The sequence below is a fragment of the Prunus persica genome, chromosome G1, assembly GCF_000346465.2.
Source record: "Prunus persica cultivar Lovell chromosome G1, Prunus_persica_NCBIv2, whole genome shotgun sequence".
Taxonomy (NCBI): Eukaryota; Viridiplantae; Streptophyta; class Magnoliopsida; order Rosales; family Rosaceae; genus Prunus; species Prunus persica.
This window is the reverse complement of record NC_034009.1, coordinates 430,408-454,820: the sequence shown is the minus strand read 5'-3', so window position 1 is coordinate 454,820 and position 24,413 is coordinate 430,408. Positions and strand designations below refer to the sequence as shown.

Here is a 24,413-nt window from a genome sequence, read left to right as displayed (position 1 = left end):
ATAATCCTAATGGTGGTTCTCCTGAACCTGCTCCTGCTTCTCGATTGGTAAAGGTTGTCAGCTTTGGTGATCGAATATTGATTCTAAGAGAGATATGCAATCAATTATTTCAAGGTAGCAGTGAAACTAGTACTTATGATCCCTGTGATAGGGCACTAAAATACAGCAGCATGGCATGGAGTTAATCAATGTGTAATGGCTCCAATGGTTCCAACAACGACATGACATGGAATGGCTCCAATGGTTTCCATACAAACATGCACTCCCTCCAGCCAGTTATTTACTTAAACTCATTCACGTAAATAACTGAATGAGTTTAAAATTAATAGAGGTTGAAGTTTGAAATTTAAAACTTATTCAAGTAACACTAAATAGAGTTTAAGTAATTTACCTTGTTTCAATGCCATACAGTGCTACCTCTCAATTGTCCATACAGCAACATGGCATGGAGCTGAGCAATGCGTAATGGCTCTAATGGCTCCAATGGTTCCAATGGCGGCATAGCGTGGAATGGCTCCAATGGTTTCTATACAGATATGCACCCCCTTCAACCAATTATTACATATCTCTGTCTTCACCATGCCATGCTTAGCCGTCTCTTTCCTTGTTTCAGGTTCAGACTACATCATATCACCACACCAATTATTAGAAATTGTTGAGTGAGATAGACTCTCTCTCTGTCTCTCTCTGTCTCTCTCTCCGACCCCCCCTAATGGCGACCATACGCCATCCTTGAATTTGGTGTTTGGGATGTTGTTTGAATTTAAAGCCCACTGGATCAATCCGGACGGACGGCTTCAACTATCAATGCCTGGGATGAAGTTGATCACATCTTCACCGCGAAAAGTCTATTCGGGCGAAAATTTATCGGGTAGGAATAAATTTCTATTTAAACCCCACACTTTTCTTTGTTCACCCCAATATTTAAATCATTAAGCTCTTAAGTTTTATTATTGTGTAAAAAGACAAAAAAGGTCATCCAACTTAATACTTAACCCTAATACATCTATACACACACCTCCACACACCCCACCATTATTCATATTAAGTTTTAGAAAAACACAAACTCCTTTACACCCTATTGCCAGATTATTATTCTCTTTCAATTCAAGAAATCTACTACTCTTATTTTCTCTTCACAAAACCTCCTAGTTCATTCTCAATGCTGCTACATATTTGACAACAATATTTTTATCTCTTTAAGTAATGTGAGGTTGAGGTGAACTTAGAGTGATGAGGGGCAAGATAGCAGGGTGTGGGATGTTTAGCTTAGCTATGCTTGTGAAAGAGCTCCATTTCTCCCAAAAAACACTCTTAAAGCCTTTTCCACTTTGAGGGGGGAGGAAGCCATTGTTCTTCCCCCCTCTTCCCTCTTCTCTTCCTCATTTCACCTCTTCCCCCATTTTCAAAGACAAAGGGTTTTCCCTATTTGTCTTAGTTTTGTTATGATTTTCATCCAACTATTATAGGCGGCTGCGGCTCATCGTCGGATCTTCACCTGCATTTCGGCGTCGAATCTCCACCACCATCTTTTTTGCAATTTCTTTATGTTTGAAATAAGTTGTAGAGACTCTTTGGGTTCTCTGTGTAGTTTTCACCTCTCTTTTGTGAGAGTTTTTCATCTCTCCTTTGTGAGAGCTTTTCATCTCTCCTTTGTGAGAGTTTTATTTGTATTGTTATGGCTCCAAGCTTTATCTTTTTTTTATTATTCTAAGTTTGCAATCTTAGTTGGGATGTCTATGCCAGAGTTTCTTCGATCTTGCATGATCGTTAGTGGAGACACACCATATTGTCTTAAATTTGATATTAGACCGCTCCGTTATTATAATGGCCCTTTTGTGGCTAGTTTGTATTGGCCCTTTGTGGCTGGTGGCTTTTTTGGCTGAATTATGAATGCAATCATAGAATTTCTCAACAAAAAAGAAAAGAAAAAAAGATAGCAGGGTGGGGTCTAAGGTTGATGAGTTTCTAAATAAAAAAAATCTTTTTCTGTTGGGTGTATATTTAGGCATAGTTTGGGAAGATAGTGAGGTTTTCTTAGAAAATTGTGAACTTTTGAATTAGAAGTTGGGTGAACTTAGAACGTGGGGTGAATAAAGAGAAGTGCGGGGTTTAAATAGAAAACTTCGAAAAAGGTCTACCCATGCGACAATTTGTTGGAAAGGTCTGTCTAGCAAAAATTTGTCAAGAAGAACAAAATTCGAGAGGAAAGGTCTATCTTGTCGAAGTTTGTCGAGAAAGAATAAGATTCGCTAGGACAAGTCCATCTGGCGATAGGCCTCATCATTTGGCCCGCAGGCTCATGGGCCGATGGGGGTTCGACCAGCCCGGCCCGTTATGGGCTTTGAGATGGCCCGGCCCACCTTAGGCGGGGCTAGACTTGAGCTTGGGTGTCTGAAGCTCGGCCCGACCCATAAGCCAGGCCCGATTAAGCCCACAAAAGCTCGGCCCGTTAGGCCCGCATACATATATAATTATGTATAAATAAGAGTTTAGGTTTAGGATTATATCACTTAAATCACATATATAATTTGTTTCATTTCATTTACTTTTCTTTACTCATCCCTAGTTTATAATTGGATGATTAGCACATTAATTTGTGTCAATTATTAATTCAATAATTATATATATAAGATGAACAACATATCACATCACCAAATATAATCATATCACGAAACATAATTGTACCACCAAATATAATCATACTTTTCTTGAACACATCACCAAATATTTGCATATTTATTCATACAATCCTTAAAAAAAATATTTTTTTGATAGTTATTATTTTTTAAAACATATTACGGTCTAATTATGTAATAACCTCAAAAATAATACTTGGTTTTATTATTTTTGTGAAAAATGTTATTAAGTTGTGTGACTTTATTGGGTGTTTTATGAATTTGGTTTGATGTGAAAATATTGTAATTAAGTGAGTTTAATCTCAAATTTGGACTAAAATGCCCTTATGATTAAGTTTATGATTTTTTTTTAATGAAGTAGGCCCGTTTAAGCCCGGCCCGATGGGTTTTCTCAAGCCCGACCCATGAATCGGGCTTGGGCTTTGAATTTTCTGAAAAAACCCGACCTGGCCCAGTCCGGTATTTTCTCTCTTCTCTCTAAAGCCCGGCCCAACCTAGCCCAAGTCCATTGAATTTGAGCCGGGCTAACTCGGCCCGGCCTATTGACGAGCCTTACCTGGCGAATGTTTGTTGGGAAAGAACATAATTCGTCGAGACAGGTCTATCCCGTCGAAAATTAGTCAGGAAAGAACAAGATTCATCGGGAGGAATGTCTATCTCAGTGAAACTCTTTTTTTGTTTTTCCTTCTTTATGTATAAAGATATCTTAGTGCTAATATGGTCTAGCTTAGTGGATAATGGTCTTGACTTGCAAATTAGAGGTCTCAAGTTCAAAACTCCATGACATCTTAGTTGTGTGTATATGAAAAACCCCTCTTCCGTGTTCTCAAAAAAGATATCTTCGTCAATTCATATATAATCTTGTTTATTGTTATTTCTCTTTCAATTTGAAAAGATACATTCAAATCCTCTCACTTTTCTCATATCCATAAAAATTAGATTTTTATTTTAGGCCAAACGACGTCGCTCGTGGCTTCTCTCTTGAAAATTTTCGGTTTTTGGGTAAAAATAAAATAATCCAAGGAAATTTCAGTTCGCCCCTCCGTCCTCTTCCCAACTCCAACAGCCACAGATCAGACCCTCTTTCTCTCTGTCCTCCCATGGATTTGCTTGCACGCAGTATCTGCTTCTACCTACTTACCATTTCTTCGTTTCTCTTCTCGCAAGCTAGGGTTTGCTCTCTCTCGCTCTATATATCTATCTATATATTTTTGTAGCGATGACAAGTCGTCGATCTGATTATTGTGTTGTTCGATTTTGATCCAGGCCGAAGGTACTGCTTCCGTCTTCTTCATCGATAGCTCCACCCATCGATTTCTTCGCAGCCCGTCCTCAAACGATGTCGTCAAGGTAATTCCAGCAATTGCTTCTGCATCTCAATTACCTATCTATATTCGTCAATTTAATTCTGCCTATGAAATTCAGTAGAATTGAACTAAAATGGTCAGAAATGTGTCGATCTATTTATGATTTTACCTCTAAAAGGGACTCTTGGGTTCTTCTTTGTACCGAATTTTAAGCATACCCACATGTAGTTTAACGTATTCTTTTGTACATAAAGGGGTACTTAGATGTTGTTCGTCATTTGTTTGCTAATATTACTTGCTTTTACCTTCACAGCCTGACTCAATGTTGCTCCCAGAAGTCAGTGCAGCAGTGTCGGTCTTGCTTGGATTTGCACCACCTGTCACGCTCTCAGCTGCTGGTTCAGCTAAGGTGTTTGATAATAATTTATGTGAAGTTATTTTATCCAGTTACTTTGCTTCTCGTTACTCAAATGTCTAATTCATGATATATCCTTGTTTCTTTTTGGTAGTTGAATGAGGTTCTCATGCCTAATCCATTCAATAGACCTCGTGCTGTTTTTGTGCTGGAAGTCAGAGGAATTGATGGTATATACACTTGGTTCCAAAATGCAAGCTAACCTGTGGATCTTTTATTTTGTCATTATTGTTTTATGTTGTGCACTGACTATCAACGTGAATGTATTATACATGCAGATCCTAGTCTTATAGTCAAAGATAACGCCATGTTCAGCAGCGCCTATAGTGCCAATATTGATTTTGGCTCAAACAAAGCTGACATTGAGCTTCCAGGTATATTACTTTTTCTAAATGTATAAGTGGCTAAACTAGTGCATGAACATTACTATTCATCATCTAGAAATACATGAGTTTTATTCATTGTGTGTGTTGTTGCAGATCAAGGTGAAGTCTCTGTGTTTTCTTTGGATGAACAATTGGCAGATTATACTGTTAAAGAGATTGGCGATTTTGTGAGTCAGGCTTCAAGTTATTCTATATCATATTTTGTTCTCCATGTTGTTTATCTTTTCCATATTCTTGGTTATTTTCCCTGTATACATGAAAAGGAATTTGAGTTCTCGGTTTAAACTTAATTTGAATTATTTTTTTTCTCTTAGGCATCTTGGATGGGTGGTTCATATGTTGTTGATACATTGGAACCACTAAATGGAGAATTGAGCATCCCTTTGGCCAATGGTGACAACTTGAAGCTTCATATGTCAAAGGTTCTCTTAGATTGAGTGTTACATGGTCTTTTGTTTGATTATATATTTTGCATATATGTTGTAAATTTGGCCACTTAAATCGCAAGGTTTGCATTGCATATCTTTGCAGGAGGCAGACAGGATATTCACAACTAGCCTTTTGTCTCTCATCCGCAACTTTAGAAGTGCAATGGAGATGCATCAAGATTTGTCTCACAGTATCCACAGCCCAGCCGAGTTATTAACAGGCTGTTTTGATCGAATCAAGGTGTTGTTTCCTTCCTTTTTATTCTTGGTAACTTCAAATTTTAGAATGGATGCTAGAAAATGTTCGATAGAAATGAAGCTTTATATAATGTATATTTTAGTTAGTAATGTAACAGTTATGATAAGGAAGACAGAGGTGTAGGTGTTCTGCATGGATTGTGTCAAAGTAATAACTAACTAGAGTATTCTTTGTGTGTGGATATGTTTATGTTTACGGTGGGAGGGGGAGGAAGATCTAAGTCCCTCCAGGCCCAGTTGAGGGTGATACTTTCAAATGGATCATAAAAAATAGTAGACTACTTTCAGATATACCCTCTGACAAAGACTCCATGTATTTATCTGATCAGAGAGATGGCATTCCAAGAAACCACTAAGTTTGGTATGATGACAAGCCACAGTTTCTCAGTTAATTAAAAAAAAAGTGAGAACGTACTCTTACCCGAATAGTTAAAAAAGCAACGTGTATTCTTTTTAATTATTCCGGATGAGGGGGAAGTGGAGGGTTGGTAGGGTGTGGAGCTCACTTTTGGGCATCATGCTTTCACATCCTCGGGATTTTGGGATATACTATTGTCTCTTATTTTTGTCGATTGGAAGGCTGCATTGTTAAGTTGATTTCAGTTAGCTTAGATGTTTTTTGATCTATGATACTCTGAAGCCCAGCCCACATCAGGAGCTGACATGCCTGAGTCGACTCTGCCAACTCTTCCATCGAGTTTTCCTTACTCAGCCGACTCTGCCATCGAGTTTTCCTTACTCAGCCTCACATATTTAATATGTTGTTTGTAGCAGCTTGTTGGTTAGAGGTCTTTCCTTTTTTAGTGGACAGCTTGTTTGTTTTGGTTGTATTGAGTATTGATATTTATGTCATATTTAATAAAATCCTTTTGTTCCTCCTTAAAAAGAAAAGAGTACATCAAAACCCGATGCGTATTTTACATATATGCAGTACATATGCAGATATAAACACGCACACCCACACCCACACAGTCAAATAATGTGTTTGCACTTTCTTTTCTGCATGCATCGTTGTTTATTCTTACTACACAACTGTAGTGAATTCCATAGCTTAATAATATTTGTTTTATAACACTATGCTAGGTTCTGCAAGAGCAGTATGGAACTGAAGGTGCTGCTCATGGAGTGGAGCTGCTACTTGCTACACTGTCCAAGATATTTGACTCACTCGATGATGCATACAAAGGTGATCTTGGTTTTAACTTTTTGGTAATTATTATCTGATCGCAGGCCGTAGCTTTGCAATATTCCTATGCCTAGGGGAAGAAAATACCTGACGTTACATGACAATCTGCACATAGCTAATTCTTGTTCTTTTAAAGCAACTCCTGTTCCTTGAAAGATTGTAGCCAATTTTATGTATATATCTGCCATATCTTTGCTATTGTTAAATCATTTTTATTTTTCGTTGTTTAATAGTTTGGTTGAATATATCACTGTCTTTAAAGTTGACATTAATTTGGCAGGTCAAATTGTTGGAGCTATCCTTTTCAATGGAGTTGCACCTGTGGAGTCAGGGAAGATGTTGAATGTGATGTTTACTTGTCAGCCATCTCCTCGTTGGTTGGCTGAAAAAGAAGTCCCGAAAGATACAAAGATTGTGCAAGTGCTTTTGGTTAGACGTACGCTTGCTTGGATCACTGGAATCATTCTCATCATTTCAACTCTATTGGGGGTAAGGTTCACTTGTCATTAAAGACCCACAGTGAAACATGAAAAGGAGAAGAAAAAACAACCCAGTGGCTATGAACCAAATTTTATATGCTGTTTGGACTTTGGTCAAGAGAATTGCAAGTTTAAGGATGAAATAATCAAACTAATTATAGTTGAAACATCTGCTCTGGCTTGACAGACTAAGGAATTTAAATAAATTAAAAAGGCTTTCTTGAATCATTTTTGTTAGGATGTCCAGTAGGTTATGAATCACCTGTAGATTGTCAGATACATGTTTTTGAGTGATTGTACAAATGAGGTTATTTTATGTTTTGGCTATGGAGGTTGTCCTGTGATACAGTTAGACAGTGGTTAAAAAGGATATTTCACATGTTTTGTTGTCCTTGTTTCGATGTAGGTATGCTTCCTTCTGAATATGCCAGTCACCAGGGATACCCTACTGTACTCTAATGTCAAGCTGGACTAAGCATGAAATGGAGCTACTTATTCAATGTTCCGAGTGCCGGGAAGAGGCCCAGGTTGCCACTAAACCTATTATGACATGTCTGATGTAGATGCCTTGTTGGATGTATCCATGATTAACATTGTTGTTGGGATACTGTTATCTGATGATACTGAACAGGTTTCTCTAGCTAAGCAGATGCTCTCTATCACACTGATGGCATGAATTGAGAATTGGCTTTATGGAAACGTTAGTTATTAGTCACAAAGGTTATTATTCATTTTTTATTATAAAAAATGTAAATCATGGTTTGGGCACCAGGGGTATGAACGAGAAATTTCTTGTTTGTTGAATGAGGTTTATTCTCAGCATTAGGGTTACTTGAGGAGATTCTCTATGATATATGTATTTGGTGTATTTAAATCTAGAGTTTTACATTATATGTATTCTATCTCCGTAGATTTGAATAAAAAAAACCATTCAATTTTCTTTCATATTCAGTTTCTTTTCATGGAGGCATGTGTACGTGCTCTTCCGATTTTTCAAAGTTGTGAAATACGGGCTTATTTTGCTTATCAACCTGGAATCATCATGCTTTGTTCTTCTTTTTCCTTATTTTGCTTATATTCCACCAAGATGGTTAGATGCCTTGCCTTCAATCTTGGTGAAGCCAGTAGCCCTCCAGTGTTTTGGAACTCGCCTCCCAAACCTCGTCAGTCCCTCGACACCTCTTCCTCTCTTGGACTTTTCGTTTAGTTTTTAGAAATTTTCATCAGTTATTTAGATATTTAGTGATATATCCATTTTTAGCACTAATATTATAAATAAATCCTACACAATTGAATTTCTATAAACAAACCAAAAAAAAAACCCAAAAAATGACAGCTGGTCTTATTGAATTTAATATTAATTATTAAATTACTTTGATGCCCTATTAAATGTTTTGGGTATTTTTATGAGATTTTTGAGTTGGGTTTGTTTTAAGAAATTGATGACAGTTTTGTAATTTATAAGAAGTTAAAATATTTTTTGTTATATTGTAAATGGGTTTTGCATGTGTTTCTAAAGCCCATTTTATATAGAGTATTTTTATAATTTGAGCCTCCGTATTAGGTATAATAGTGAATCTCTCTTTAAATATTGGCTATTCAAAATCTTTTTTTTTTTTTATTACAACAACTGAGATACTGAATAGGTCGACTAAAAAAAGTATATCATTTCGTAATTGTAACATTATCGCGTTCAAAAAAACACGTAGTAATCACGTTCGCAGTCACAGTATGACGGCAGGCAATCATGTTCACAGTCACAATATGACGGCAGGGTAATCACCGATGTCAAGAGTCCATGTTCACTCATGGCCAATAGCAAGAGAAAATTGCTCCTATAGTTTTTGGATAGGAAATAATGGACGTGTTGAGAAATATCCATTTTCACTCAATTTCTTCAGCTTAGATCTCATTTATTAACATTGTTAATTTACTCTAGGGTGTAGAATCACTTAGACATCATGATTCTAGTCTTGGATTGATCAATAACTTTTATTCTATATTTGAAATCTAGTTATTCGAAACCCTATAACACGTTGGCTGTGTGAGAAAATCCCATCCCCCAACTTATATAATTGTCTAGAAAAAATATTAAAAAAACCTAAAATCGAAACTTAAGGTCATTATATACCATAAATAACTAGCCTCTTGACACATGCTCACGCATGTGCCAATTGGTTTTTTTTTTCTTTTTTATTTTTATTTTTAGAATTAAGAAAAAATAACAGGGTAGTTATGTTCCATAAAAATAGGACCTATTATCTTATTTTAATTTTAATTTTAATTTTTTTAATATTAAAAAATGTGAATTTACGATATTATTCTCATTTAATTAATAATTTCAATTCTTAATGTTTGAATTAACAAAGGGCATTTTCTGATATTTTGAATGTTTCACCATTCTCTATCTTTTGCTTTATATATATAGATAGATCAACCATGCCAATAAATGAGATCAAGAGTCAAAACTTCAGGAAAGAACAAACGTCATGTGTAGATCATGGATAAATTATTTTTTTTCTTTTACACATTTATACACGTTATTTGTTGGAGTGGTATTATAAAAGTGAGCAGTTATAAATAATGTGTGTAATTTAAGGCCAAATTTTAACTAGTGGAGATGCTCTCCTTGAGATTGAGAGAGCGGGGGAGGGAAAGTGACCGTTGTAATGGCGGTTGTGCAAACGGTGACAGTTGAGTGAGGCTTGTGTTAACCAAACCCCAAACCCCAAAACCAAGCGTGTGGTTTCAAAGTAGAAAACTTCACCCTTCATATCCACTCAACACATATCTTCTTCATCTTCTTTCTTTCTTTAATTTCTCTCTTGCAAGTTACAGCTAAGTTTTCTTTTTCTTAGATGTCTTCTTGCTCTCTCACTCTCTTTCTTCACCCTCCTCCTCCTCCTCCTCCTCTTCTTTCACTTCCATTTGCCCCCAAAAAACCCCACCAATGTTACTCTCTCTCTCCACTTTCCCGCACTTTCAAATCCTTCAAATCTCTCCACATCATCTGCTTCTCTTCAAATTCTTCCTCTTCCCAAAACGACCGCGAGGAGTCCCGCTGGCTCCGCGAAGAGCAGCGATGGCTCCGCGAGGAGCAGCGCTGGCTCCGAGAAGAACAGCGCTGGGCCCGTGACCGCGACTCGCTCCTGCGAGAAATCGCCGAGCTCAAGCTCAAAATTCAGGCCCTAGAGCATCTTCAGGAAGGAGGAGGGGCTTCGGTGTCGGAGTCCGAGACCATCGCCAACATCGCCGGCTTGTTGCAGATTTTGACGGAGAAAAATCGGATAGCTGAGACAGGGTCGAGTTCCAGAGCCATAGAATTGGACCATATTCAGGAGGAGATTCAGGAGGTGTCTGCCGTTCCGGAAGTGAAGGAGAAGAAGAAGAGCAGAAATGCTTTGAGGAAGGGGTCGGAAGGTGAAGAGGTCCGAGCTATGCAGGTCTGCTTGCTTTTGAAAGGCGAGTTTTGATTTTTCGGAGTCTATCTTTCATTTCTTGTGTTTTGTTTATGATTTAGTGTTGTCTTTGAATTATAAAATGGTACTTTTAAATTTGGCAAACTGAAAACTGAGCAGCATACGGTTAATTACAACTTACTAGGGGGTATTAACTTTCTTTTTAGTATAAAAAGTTGTTAACTTTTGTTTATTTTCTTTTTATGTAACTGGGTTTGTGTGGTTCTTTCCTTTTCTAGTGTTCGCTTCGTTTTTGGATGTAATATTTGTGATTTCGACTTGTTCTAATATAATGTTCCTGTTCTTTGACAGGAAGCATTGCAAAAACTAGGATTTTACTCGGGTGAGGAAGACATGGAGTTTTCCAGCTTCTCAAGCGGGACCGAACGTGCTGTCAAGACTTGGCAAGTAAGTTTCAATTATCATTAGATGTTACCATGTATAATGCATGAAGAGTAAAATTTCATAATCATCAAGTTGAACAAAAATTTCACAACCCGAAATATATATGTTAGTCAACTTGTAATATCTTGTTTGACAGGCCTCCTTAGACGCCCCTCAAGATGGCATAGTGACTGCAGAACTTCTTGAACAATTATATACGGTCGCACAAATTGAGGGTCTGGATAACAAAGGGAGTACTGTGACTGCTACACAAAAGGTATAGCCTTCTGACGACATACCATTAGCCTTTATTAAGTGGAAGCCGTTGATGTTTTAAGTTTCAGTACCAATATATCATTCCTCACTTGGAACTAAACATAATGGTTTGGTAAGTCATCACTTGCATTCCTCAAGAGGAGCCAAAAACTCATTTGATGGTTCAATTTGAAGTGAACTAAGCCTTCATTTTCTTCAACCAGATTGTAACAAATTGTAGCAAACAGTACTAAGTACCAACCAAGAAGCTCTGTTACTTAATTGAGAAACGGACCTGAAGCTTCGACTCTATTTTCAGTAACTCAGACATGAGGTTTCTTGGTTCCAGTTCATGAGACAATCACTTAACATGCAAATAAATACGATATGACAGTGACATAATGTGCTGTGGTAACTGGTAACACACCGTAACTTATTTTGGATACTAATAAATGAAGCTGATTATATTGGTAAACTGATTTTCTTCTCCTAGTTGGGCTTGAGCTAGCAACCTGATCATGTTCGTATAAGCTATAGCGAACCACTACATAGGAGCTGAAACATCGTAATTCTTCTAATGGTTACGTGGGTTCTGTTGTTTAGGAAGATACAAATGGAGCTGCAGTTACTTCTGTAACAGAAATTTCGGAGGTCCAGCAAACACTTGTGAAAGAAGGTGTTACAGAAGTAGAGGTATCTGAGCATCGTGTTTTTCTTCTAGGAGAGAACCGCTGGGAAGATTCTTCTAGACTTAGCAGGAACCAAAAAAAAGGAGGTGAAAGCAAGGCAATGAATACCACCACAAGGTGTCTTACTTGTCGAGGGGAGGGTCGCTTATTGTGCACAGGTACCTCCTGTCTCCCGTCTTAGTCACTATATTCAAGTTTATAAACCATTGCCTTGCTACGCTAAACTTTTGCGGAAGTACTCTAAATCCACCCATACTATGTATTTGTATATTTATTTTGTTTGATCTGATTTTTAAATATAATGTTGAACACCAATGGCTTTGATGATGATAAGCATTAGTTTTATTTTTGTACTTTTGCATATTTTGTTTCAACTATCCTTAGTCCCCTTGGTAGCTTATCTGTGTATTTCTTTGTTGCAGAATGTGATGGAACAGGCGAGCCAAACATTGAAGAACAGGTTAGAGGTTTCAAACAGAGATATTAATATTCTCATTTTCGAGCATTATCCATCCAGGATGAAGTTTTAATTATTTTGTTAAATGACAACAGTTCTTGGATTGGGTGGAAGAGGGAGCAAAATGTCCATATTGTGAAGGTCATGGGTTTACAATTTGCGACGTATGTGAAGGGGCAACAGTAGCTTAGGTATGAAAATATCTTCCCATAAAGACGTGCAGTTTTATGCTTTAGTACATGTGTTTAATGGTAGTTTGCGTTTATAAACAAATGCAGAAAATCATATGTATATCTACTGTTTATTATACAGGTCAAGGGGGTCTAGCTCAGTGGAAAAGGGCGATGACTTGCAAACCAGAGGTCTCATGTTCGAACCACGACATCATAGTTGTGTGTGTATGTGAGAAATCCCCCGCCCCTGTAGTACTATAAAAAAAAACAAGTTGACGTTGTACTTGGAAATTAAAGAGAAAAATAAAAAGGGAAGTTGCCAATCGGCAAGTTTAATACTTGATCAATAATTCAAGGGAGGTGATGGAGGCAGAGAGATGAGAGATGGGAGGTGATGGAGGTGGAGAGATGAGAGATGAGCTATGTTGCACCGATACTCCTATCTGGGTATGCTGTATTCGATATTCTGATATGCCGATATGGATACGATAAGCCTCTTATACATATTCGATACGGATATAGGAGTGTCGTTGACTTTTCTGAAAGTTTGACCTTCTGATACGTTTCCAATACTTCAAGGATACTTTTTCAATACTTGAAGGGGTAATTTTGAAAATATATTTGGTCGTTTTCAAATTTATAAAATCCTATGGAGCTAGATTTGGGAAGTGGCTTCTCAATGTTTTGGTTTGTTTTTGTGTTGCCTTTTTTTATGATTTGAACAATCCTACGGAGACTTATATTTTGTGTTTTGTTTATGGAGACTTGTATTTTGTGTTTAGTTTTATGTTTTGTACTTATGATGGATGATTATAATATGATGGATGCAATATTAATCTTTTCTATTTATATTATTTTTTAAATATATATTATTTTAATCACCATATCGGTGCCGTACTCTTATCCTAATTTTTGGAGTTTTGCCGTATCTGCGAATCATATTGTGTTGGCATACCCATACCCGTACTTGTGCAACATAGGAGATAAGAGAGGATAGGGTTTGTCCCGAAAAAGGTGAAGACAGGGTTAGTGAAACGTCCTGTTTCACTTATGGGCTAGTATTTTAACAAGGTTCTCTTATGGGCTTGGGCCCATATACTAAAACATAACCTAATTGTGTTTTTATTTCAACCCTCTGCTTTATATCATCAAAGCATATCATGACACATATATACATTTTCTTATTAATTTTGGTATAAATTTATAATTTATAATACGAAATAATTTTGAAAAAAGAGAAACGGCCAGGCAGCGGGCTCCCAGGCTTTGATTACTCATCTAGGAGCTAGGCCCCTGCCGCCTGCCTACCGCCTAGCGATTTTTCAAACATTGAGTACTAGATACTTAACCTTAAGCCCAACAGCTAAAGCCTTCACTTTGAACATAAGCAGAAAACTTAATTGTATTTTATTAAAAAGGGAGGAAGTAAATTACTCGTGCAAGTGTCTAAATTGACAGGTATCAGCAGAGTATATAAAGCACGGCAACACTGTCATGGATCAAGTGATACAGTTATGTAGAGATCAATATTGTATCTCCATCAATCATTTAGAACTTATACTGCCCTACAAGCTCTTATTGTGACAGAATTCAACCAATTTAAATTTCCCAAAATATATATGTTTCCTCCTCTGGTGAATGTGAAACAACTACGTGAGCTTTGGGAGGACAGGACAAACTCCTCCAGACCTTGTATACAAATCTTTTCGTCCTATTGCTTGCATCCTTATAGATTTGTCTTTGGTTTGCTACCTGCAGCAATACGCCTCGTCACTGAACGCATTGTCACAAATTCCTCTGCTGCAGAAGGGTGTATTCCCACCTGCACAAGGAACAAAAAATAACTTTCAGTATAAGTGAAGCCACAAGGTAAAAAAGCATTTAGAAAACAAAACAATGTACAGGGGAATATACTCAGAATAAAATCACCATTTACTTTCCCTTCCAACATCCATAACAAAAGTTAAAGGATGGTTACCACCTCTCCCCTCCCCCCCTATTGCACCCAACTCATCCTCTCCCTCTCAACCCATGTTTCTTTCTGTCCTTAAAGAGAAAATGTGTTTATCCTCTGCTTCTGTGCAAGTAGTTAGTGAATAAGCATTCTTTTTTGTGTATTAATTCAACAGACTCTTTTCCTTAAGCCAAAAACAAGACATTAAAGTGGCAAACACTCGAACTACTTAATAGCCATAACGAAAAGTCCAAGTATGATCAATGGTCCTAACAAAATACACAAAGTAGGTGATTCGAAAGTAAACCTCAGAAATGAATCTTTGCCCAGCACTAATACCCAACTTACCGTACTGTCAAACTGTGCCTTGGTTGCCCCACACTTCAGTGCAATAGCAATGCCCTGTGTAAGACACCCAAAGTAATGTAATTCTCTGAACAACAATAAGATGGTAAAATGAAAAGAAGATGAAGAGTACTATAAAGAGCATTTAGAAGCAGTATAAGCTCAAATTACACAAAATCTCTGCAACATGGTGAAAATTAACCTTTGTCTATTAGAAAATGATAACTCATGATTCTAAAGGCTTCTATGAGTGCATTTTCTTTAGCTTTTTCAACCTAATCTGCTCAAAATATCGACAACTAGTGAGAAAGAAAAAGTGAGAGCGGGTCACACCTTGACCCAATGTCCTAGAGGCCCTGAACTTCCGCCTAGGGCTTCCATTGATCAGAACTGAAAAATTGGCCGATTTTATGTATCCATTAAGCAACTTCCTCCACCCTACCCCCAAACCCCCTTTTTCTGTGACATTATCTAAGAAGATCCACTACACATGATATTACACCTTTCAAAATTGACCTTGAACACTTCCAAAGTTTCCATAATGTGAGTCATCAATTTAGTTCCATGATAGTTTGTACAACTTTGAATATCCCCTTCATTCATGTAGTACAATACTTTATCTCCTATCATCAAGCATACACGCCCTCATCTTCTAAACACTTCAAAAACCTCAATAAGAATATTGTTTGGTCCTAAACCCCTTCCTGTGCCTAATACTTTGGATCACAAACTAAAGATGACAATTATCCAAAAGATTTTACTCAAGTATCACACGCAAGATTAAGCTTTCTATTTTTCTTCTTTAATACTCATAATATACCATCACTTAGGTAGTAAAACATAGGATCATGGGCAACAATATTGCAAGATTCCTCTCAGGAATTACTAAAAAAATAGAGCTGAAAATACTTGATTCTTGAAGGACTCTCAACATGCAGACACTGCAATAACTATACATATCTAGGGATACAGACAAATTAAAACTAGAGAGAAGTCCTGTTGTACTCGAGAGCAAATTTGTACAGAAAAGAAGGAATTAGTTGACTTCAGTTATGCAAGCACAGTTTTGTTGATTCGAAAAGTTCTTTTATGTATCAAATTACAGCAATTGCAAACACAACATAGCATTTGAGATTTACGGAGTTGTACAAATAACACAACATATACCTGCACAATCTCAGGTGCATCTGGCCCACACATGGATGCCCCAATAACTTTATCTGTCTCAGCATCAACAAGAAGCTTCATAATTGTCTTTTCTTGTCGTCTAGATGAAAAAGATTAAAAAAAACAAATACATTGAAGTCAGTGCTTAAAACACCAAGGGAACGGACTATAAATTTGCTCAAAGAGAATAAATAGAACTTCAAGCTTATAATTGTATGCTCATGATTTTGCTCATAAATTGAAGTCAAATTTTTTGCCTATAGTTCAATTGATAATTGAGCTCTCATGTTGATGACCTTATTTATGGAAAGCATGAAAGAATCCAAATTCAAACTTAATCATGGGGCATCACAGTACAAACCAATAAAGCAACAATTGTAATTTTCAGTCAGCGTCTGTACGGACATATGCAGTAATGCAAAGAGTAAGACCTCATAATGCCGTACGTACCCAGATACAGTGTTCTTCATTGGAGTGAAGGTTGATGTGAAAACCAATATATCACCTTTGGCTTGTTCTATTGCCTGTTCTTCACTAAGGCCCACAACAGAAAGAGGTGGAATGCTGCGAACATCAAACAGAAGTTCATTAGGAAATTTTTTTTATCCAAATGCAAGAAATCAGAAATGTTCGAGTATCATAAGATTGCCCTGACACAAATTTAAGTAACCACACAGCTACTGAGAAGCCAATTTAGTAGACTTAAGATGTCTAACATGACCAAAGGCAAAGGCTACAAAACACTTCTTAATTGTTGTCAACGTGGCAGATTTCAAGTGAAAAACCACAGTAAGTTTTTTGACCCAAGGCCTAATCCAAAAGTGCTAGCTGAAGGTGACTTTTGGACTCCTAGGCCTTGCTTATGTAACATAGATCTTCCCAGCACATTTTTGATGTTGGATTCGGGGTATCACAACCTCCCCTACTTTAGGACTTGGCATCCTCGCCAAGACGGGAATCACCTTTATCAAACAGGCAGGCCTTTCAATGTGCAATTCAACCATTTACCTGCCCACGGATCCACGTTATCCCGTAGCACAAAGGGGTTGGCGCTCTTTCCCTCATCGGCAGGGAGACGTCGTCATAACAAAGGCCCACAAATCCCACATAGGCAACCGGCAGGGTTGGGGTGTGATACCATTTGTAACAACCCAAGGCCTCGTCCAAAAGTGCTAGCTGAAGGTGACTGGGTTACCTAGGCCTTGTTAATGTGGCAAAGATCTTCACAGTGCATTCCCGATGTGGGATTCAGGGTATCACACCAAGCACCCGGTCTGGTGTTTGCACTTCTCAAGAAAAAGTACAACACTTAACTAATTCTATAAGTAATAAGCCCGACACTTCAAAAGGATGAAACACTTTTATAAAATCACAAAATAGCAATTCAAAATATAATTCAACTACTATGATGTTCCTATATTTACAAGAAGATTTCCCCTTCTTAAATGAAGTTAATTGGTCCCCAGAAAAACTAAGGTTCTTCATTCCAATCTTTTTCACCTAAAAGATTCCGCAAGGGACCTCTGAAGTTTAAAGCATTCACATTCAGATCCATAAATATCTGTAATTAGATTTTCATTTGAGTTGATCATGCCATATTAAAAACAAAATTCAAACCATAATGCATCTTCAAATCCTTCAGGAAAAGAGGGCTTCTTATGTTGATCCACTGGTGGTATTAAATCTTTAAGAAAGAACAAATATCTAACTTAAAATGCCAGTCCTCATACACTCTTTATATGCGGAGGAGTTCTCTGGCAAGAATCACTTATGAGTTAATGTATTCTAGAGATCTCATGAGATCATACAGTGTACTTATTGTGACCAGCTCCACACCACACAAAAAAGTCACCTTTAAAGGGGGAAAAAACATACAAACAACGGAAGGCCCTTTTTTTAAGGGAGAAACTATTACCAAAACACTGCACAGGGTATATCGCGGTGATCCGGTTTGCTAGGTTGGTCACCAAAAACAGTTTTCTGTTGGGAACATAAGATAAATTAGTAACAACATCAAATCATCTAATTGTTGATAAAGCTAAGAATCCAGAGAAAAGGAAAATTAAGCAATCAATAAAAAGTTTAAGGAAAAGGTAGAAAGAAAATACATACTGCGAAGCAAGTTCCCTCCATTAAAGCCACAGGGGTAAGGTTTGCTCGGTTTGTAACATCACCGACAGCCCATATGCTAGGTATGTTGGTACGTGAATACTCATCTACCTGAAAGAGAAAAGAGCCGAGACCAATATGGTATAATTGCTTGCCACAGTAAAAATCTCTCTCTGGGAATGGCATCACTGATTTTCGGATTAGGACAAAGCATCAGACAAAGAAAACAAAAAATAAATTACTAAAGAAAAGAGAAAAGGAGAAACAAGGGAAGTTGCATTAAGATTATCAACTGTATAACTCTATATTGTTTGAAAAGACGAAACCATAAATCCCACTGGCTCCATCCACTAATTGGAGACCACCCTGAACTGGTCCTAATCCTCACATTACCATTGAACTTTGATTGTCACATTGATTGACAGCAGAACAAAAGAGGAGGTATTAGGGTTTTACAAAAATTAGGGGACCCAAAATGCGTAAGTACAATTATTTGCCTTCTCATAGAGAAAAAGGGAAAATTAATTCCAAATAAACATTGAAGACTCAGATTTGCGAATAAGGAAAACAAGAGATATACAAGATACTGACACCAGATTAGTGAATCAAGTTTGCAATAACTTCGAATGTCTAGAAAAAACCACTGCAGAACTAATACTAAAATCAAACACATACAAAATCAATTCAAAGTTGAAACACATGACAAAATGTCAAATGAAAATAACAAGATGCAAAAGTCAAAGCTAGTAACCTTCACAGCTCCTGTTTTATCAAGTTCCACACCTACGGCTTCCAAATTCAACCTCTTTGTATTGGGAGCTCGACCTGTCATTTGTAAATTAGACCAAGGCAATCATTTCCCTGTGAGAGACTGAGCTAAACCATAATACAAATATCAGTACTAAGTTCACCCCTAGTGCTCTAAGTTACGAAAAACAAACACAAGTTTATACTACTAGTGAACAGACTATTAAATGCATAATGTCTAGATACACGGATGATTGGAGATGATAATTCCACAAAGTAGTGCAACTACCGAAACTATTATAATCATTTACCATGCAATATGGTGGAAGCCCATAATGAATCCCAAAAACCAGAGACACATTAAGAAGCATGGATAAGATGCAACAACCAGGATTGACAGCTAAACTTTAAAGGAAAAAGGTAGCACTATAGCTGTCACGTAGGTTATGAGAACTTTGAAGAAAAGTAGCACATGAACTCAGGTGATGTCTAACAGCTAACATGAAAAGGAAAAGCAGGTTTTCACTATTGTAACACTGGGTGACTTATACAATTATTTAGATAAAAGAAAAAAACAGCTAAACAGGACAGCTCAATATCAAGCCATGACCAATGACATTGCTTTACCCAACAAAGGAGGGAACCCTAGATGCTGTTCAAACTATTGGCAACAAGGGAGTCTTATCCAAGGCTTGTATGATGCAATGTGAATTGCTAAAAACATAGCGGAACCAACAGAAGAGTAAATACATAATTAAAGTGTTCAAATGGGACAGGCTGACTATCACCGAGGTGTATGATGCAATGTGAATCGCTAAAAACATAGCGGAACCAACAGAAGAGTAAATACATAATTAAAGTGTTCAAATGGGACAGGCTGACTATCACCGAGGGTTTAGCCGAGTGGTGAGGCCTGTGGTTTGCTCTCCCGGAGTTCAGTTCCTAAGGTACCTACCTAGCTATTTGCTACAGTTTCCTGCCTCCCAAGGATTGCAGGGTTCAGCAGAAGGTCCCAGTTCCGATTTCACGATTCAAATATTGAAAAAAACTGAAAATAATTTCTTTTTGGCCTAGGCACGAGCTCGTGGTTTTTAATTAATTTTTTTCTTTACTTAGTTACAATTTATAACAAGTAGCATTAAGTTCCAACCCCAAACACAACTAAATAGGTCTGTAGTTACCAGTGGCAAACAGTACAACATCTGCTATCAGCTCTTCACCATGATCCGTGCTAACTTTTATGCCATCCTCTGTTTTTATCAACTGAATTTGCAGGAATAATCATTAGTACTAGGACAAACAAAGATCAAACAAAAGTCAAAACATATACACTATAAAAGTAAGAGCAGCAACAAAGGTACGTCTATACTTCCTATGAGTCACAATACCTCTGTCAAATTTGTCTGTGGGTGTAGATCAATTCCCCTTCCTTCCAGATTCCGTGCAACCGCTGCCCTCATTTCATCATCAAAACCTCTGTAGTAGGATATGGACAAATCTAAGTGAGTCACAAATGCTACTGTGTCCTTCACAATAATTTGTAACATGGCATAGGAAACACATTTCAGAGTGCAATATTCACTCCTCAAACATGAAATGGCAACGAACTTCTAACTATTAGAAGTAAGGTTAGTGGAGAATCAATCTAAATATACTCTCTTTCAAATCTATATTTTTTTTTGAAGTCTTTAAAAATGGGTTCAAAAAATGAAAGTTGTTTTCTGGGAGAACCAAAAGGTAGTTCAGCTTCCATTCCAAAAATTGTTAAAAAGCAAAAATCATTTTTTCAATCCTTCTTTTTCATTGGATCCTTATAAGGGGCTTGTAGCTTAGAAAGACCGGGAGGGAAAAAGGAAAGGAACAAGCATTAAATTTCTGTACACCATGCAAGCTTAACATTTTACATCACTCAACATTTCAACATAATCAACTTGCCCCCTCCTTTTCTCTCCTTTTCAAATTCTTTCTCTCTTTCCCCATCAGCATGCAATAACTCTTTCTTCATAACAGTGGTCCATCCACTAGGAATTACCATGATTGATGGTCCAAAATAGATTTACACTTATTGGCATGGCGTGTACTGTTTTGAGCACCAATTTTCCTAATTTCATAGTCATTCCCAATAAATAAAAACGCCTTACTGTGCAATTCAAAAAATCTCCAAAAAGCACAAAAAAGTTAAATTAAACTCAATTCCCAACAAATACCTTAGTGCCTCAAACTTGCAACAAATATTACATAATAGACAGACAAAAGCCCACATGGCAGCAACTCCACTATAAACATCATCAAGGCTAACAGTTCAAAAGGGAAAACGCAATAACATCAAAAATAACAACCTCAATGGAAGTTCCTTTCTGAAGAATAGATCCACTGAAACACCCATCCCACGCCATATTGAAGCAAACTCAACAGCAATGTACCTAATAACAAGGAAGGATAATGGGGCTAACTTATGAGCATGCACAGCAGATTAAATCAAACAAACAACATAAACAAAGAGATCAAGACAAACCCTCCGCCAAGCACCACAACACGTTTAGGTAACTCCTCCAAACTCAATGCTTCATCAGATGATATACCCAATTCCTAGAAAAGAAATTAAAATGAATTAGAAAGAAAACAGAATATGTGTAAACAACAATAATAGCACAAACAGAATCATATTTGAATGCAGCGACCATGTTATGTATCAAACTTAGGCAGTAGTTGCAAATGAAGGACAGTTGAATGCTATAAAAATCAGCTCTATTCATCCAACTGGGGTGATAAAGGGCTTCTTTGGCTGTATTTTTAATGACAAGGGACCTCTTTGTTTTAACAGAAAATTCAAGAAGAATTATAACTTTGATGATCAACAAATCTACCTTTTGTCAAATAAAACTGCATAATATCATAAAGCACACTCAGGCCAAAAATAAAATGTCGAATAACACAACTTCATATTTAGCATACAAGTTTAAATTCCAATGCAGAATTTTACCTGCCCAGGAATAGCAGGTCGTTGAGCCCGACTGCCAGTTGCAATCAATATGTGCTTGGCTGAATAGCTCAATTTAGTGCCATCTAGCTGTGTCACCTCAACTTCGTTGGGACCAACTATCTTCCCCTCTCCTTCAAACAATTTAACCCCAGCATTCGACAATAAACGCTTGTATATTCCATTTAATCGAATTATTTCCTCTGTCTGTGAAAGAAGATAGGTAAATATCAGTTTTGAGTTATTAAATAATTAATAAGTAATAAAGGCAATTAAAATGAAATGAGGAAAATTTATTTCTGGATTTCAAAACAACAATTCATTATATAAAGAAATCAAACCAATCAAAGATATCTACCTTCCAAATGGAGTTTCATTGTAGTAGTTCTTAAATATAATAGGAAAATAAAACCCCACAATAATATTTTTGGTGGTCTTCTTGTTGTGCCTTAGTGAATTTTCTATCAAAAAATCATCTTTGTTTCTTTAATTAAAAAAATTATAACAAATTCAACCGCAATTGAAATTTTCAAATCTTTTGTGATTTTGATAACAATTAGACGAACCAAGAAGTCCCCAATTGGTAACTTTGTAATAATTTTGCAAGGCAACACACATGATATTAAGGAGAGTGAAATTTAACACTCAAACTCTGCTAACCAACCTTCTTATGCAAAAGTTTCTTCCAGTTGAAATCAACTTTCTCATTCACTTCCCACCCATAATTCCTGGCATCCTGCAATAGCAAAACCAATAAATTCATCAGACCATTTCTTTTAATAAGAGACAAAATACTTGATCAAATATACAATATAAACATCTGTAAAAACGTAGTGAACAAGCTATCCACTGGAAATGCATATGAAAAACTTCCACAGTACAGCTGCTAGAAACCTCGCATTGTGCTAGATTATCCAGTAGATCAATTAGTTTGAGTGTCAACTAAATGGTGTGATGACTTCCTTTTTGTTAGTTTTGGCTAATTCACATGAAAATAAGTTTGTGAGCTCCTGCTAGATGCATTAATTGAGGCAAGGGCAAGTACATTCATCATACCAATTAACATCAACTATAAACAATAAATGTCATATTCTCACCTCGATTTCACCACCAAAAGATGCTCCATACACCAAGATCTTTTTGGGAACACAACCACGAATGACACATCTGGAAAACCAAATGTGCAAAACATAAAACCATATAAGCAACATCAATTTTCAGAAGTCCTAATTTGTCACAACAACGTGACAGACCACTAACCACGGCATTGAATTTAAGAGTTTCAACGAACTTACGTTCCACCAACTCCTCCAACTACTTCTGAGCTGATAGGATGAAATGGAAGCTCACATATCCCAACCTATGAAATCAAATGAAATGAACCCATAATATGCTTCTGTCATAAAAGGGAATGGATGAACAAAGTTAATAGAAGTGTTTTCCGGTAATGTATATATTCGTACCTTAGCTCCAAAATTTGCGGAAAATCTGGAGGCACGGACACCGCCGCTTCCAGCCCCAATAACGAACAAGTCGAAGTCGTAGTGGACCTCTCCTTGATTAGGTTGGCTCACCTCACCATCAATAAGCATCTTCCTCGACATGATTATAGAGTAAATCCAACTAAATCTTCAGAAACCACAATATCATCATCATCATCATCATCATCATCATCAAGTATCTTTTTGGAAAAGTGCACAAAGCAGAAAGGCTACAATTCTATTTGGCTGCCGACCGAGAAAGTGGGTGAAGCGAAATCAAAATGCAATCTTTTTTTTATTAATCCGAAAAACTTATTTGATTTTGTTCAAATCAAAACAGACATCAATTACCAATTAAGAGTACTAGAAATTAAAAAGTAAAATTAAGAAAATCCCATCAAAGAGGGTGTCAAATGCATGAACTTTTTTTCGTAACCAAAAATGAGAATTTGAACATTTGAAAATTTGAAATACTGTATATAATTTGGTTTGGATTGTATGATTCGTACATAACCATTAATGTGTTGCAGAAGGAACGATCTTGTGGGTAATTAAATTAAAAGGAAACGTGGATCGTACCTTGAAGTTGAAGATGGCGAAGCGACTGTTGTTGTGGCTTGTAGGGTTTTAGGATATAGAACAAAAACAATGGGAAAATAAAAATGCGAGTGCGCGTAATGCGAAAATAAATGGGAGGTAGCTGCAGAAGCAAAACAGACCGACGTAGAGAGAGAGAGAGAGAGAGAGAGAGAGAGAGAGAAAGAGAGACAGAGAGAGAGGGAAGAGAAATTTGTTATAGGCTGCTGCTTCTTCTTTAGCAGAGGTTTCGTCCAGTCAAATGCGTGGCATTATTTAGTTGTCGAATTTTGGATCGATGATTTATTTGTGTGTGTGTCTGATTATTACTAATTAATTGTAGTTTGACACGTATCTCTTTTGAGAATACAAGGTCCATGTGGTGTGTCGTGGACCATACACAAAAGAAAGACCAATTGGATTTTGATTTTGCATCTCCTCAAGCTTGGATTTGTATATTTTAATTTCGATGGTTCCATTTCCAATAAAAAGGAACAAGATCAAGTTAACAATGTTCTCTTTAAATTGCTGTTTTTGTGT

The 24,413-nt window shown here is 36.9% G+C and overlaps 3 protein-coding genes across 7 annotated transcripts; 2 read left to right on the top strand and 1 right to left on the bottom strand.

Moving 5' to 3' along the window:
- LOC18793713 lies at nucleotides 3,531-8,043 on the top strand. 3 transcript variants are annotated; one of them, XR_002269640.1, is made up of 12 exons: nucleotides 3,531-3,811; nucleotides 3,906-3,989; nucleotides 4,260-4,355; nucleotides 4,456-4,531; nucleotides 4,640-4,735; nucleotides 4,841-4,914; nucleotides 5,062-5,169; nucleotides 5,279-5,416; nucleotides 6,517-6,619; nucleotides 6,900-7,108; nucleotides 7,505-7,625; nucleotides 7,730-8,043. XR_002269640.1 is itself a non-coding variant. In XM_007225706.2 (11 exons), exons 1-11 carry the CDS (start codon nucleotides 3,740-3,742, stop codon nucleotides 7,571-7,573), a joined length of 1,125 nt encoding a protein of 374 aa, XP_007225768.1. In that variant the 5' UTR covers nucleotides 3,531-3,739; the 3' UTR covers nucleotides 7,574-8,043. The 3 variants fall into 3 exon arrangements, 1 of the variants encoding a protein (XP_007225768.1); XR_002269641.1 differs by having other exon boundaries at nucleotides 3,597-3,805; XM_007225706.2 differs by having other exon boundaries at nucleotides 7,505-8,043.
- On the top strand, nucleotides 9,830-13,363 carry LOC18788652. The gene is made up of 7 exons (XM_007227310.2): nucleotides 9,830-10,541; nucleotides 10,869-10,964; nucleotides 11,098-11,217; nucleotides 11,799-12,042; nucleotides 12,307-12,344; nucleotides 12,437-12,532; nucleotides 12,654-13,363. Exons 1-6 carry the CDS (start codon nucleotides 9,957-9,959, stop codon nucleotides 12,530-12,532), a joined length of 1,179 nt encoding a protein of 392 aa, XP_007227372.1. The 5' UTR covers nucleotides 9,830-9,956; the 3' UTR covers nucleotides 12,654-13,363.
- Nucleotides 13,899-24,153, bottom strand: LOC18791729 (glutathione reductase, cytosolic). Of its 3 annotated transcripts, none has more exons than XM_007222080.2 (17): nucleotides 23,877-24,150; nucleotides 23,280-23,543; nucleotides 23,112-23,176; nucleotides 22,914-22,983; nucleotides 22,481-22,552; nucleotides 21,820-22,023; nucleotides 21,352-21,425; nucleotides 21,176-21,259; nucleotides 20,225-20,312; nucleotides 20,018-20,099; nucleotides 18,841-18,914; nucleotides 18,093-18,200; nucleotides 17,896-17,960; nucleotides 16,431-16,544; nucleotides 15,981-16,080; nucleotides 14,817-14,870; nucleotides 13,899-14,336 (listed from the first exon to the last, which is right to left on the bottom strand). In XM_007222080.2, exons 2-17 carry the CDS (start codon nucleotides 23,418-23,420, stop codon nucleotides 14,241-14,243), a joined length of 1,491 nt encoding a protein of 496 aa, XP_007222142.1. In that variant the 5' UTR covers nucleotides 23,421-23,543; nucleotides 23,877-24,150; the 3' UTR covers nucleotides 13,899-14,240. The 3 variants fall into 3 exon arrangements, with proteins under 3 accessions (XP_007222142.1, XP_007222141.1, XP_020411105.1); XM_007222079.2 differs by having other exon boundaries at nucleotides 23,280-23,445; XM_020555516.1 differs by having other exon boundaries at nucleotides 14,182-14,336; nucleotides 14,776-14,870; nucleotides 23,280-23,445; nucleotides 23,877-24,153.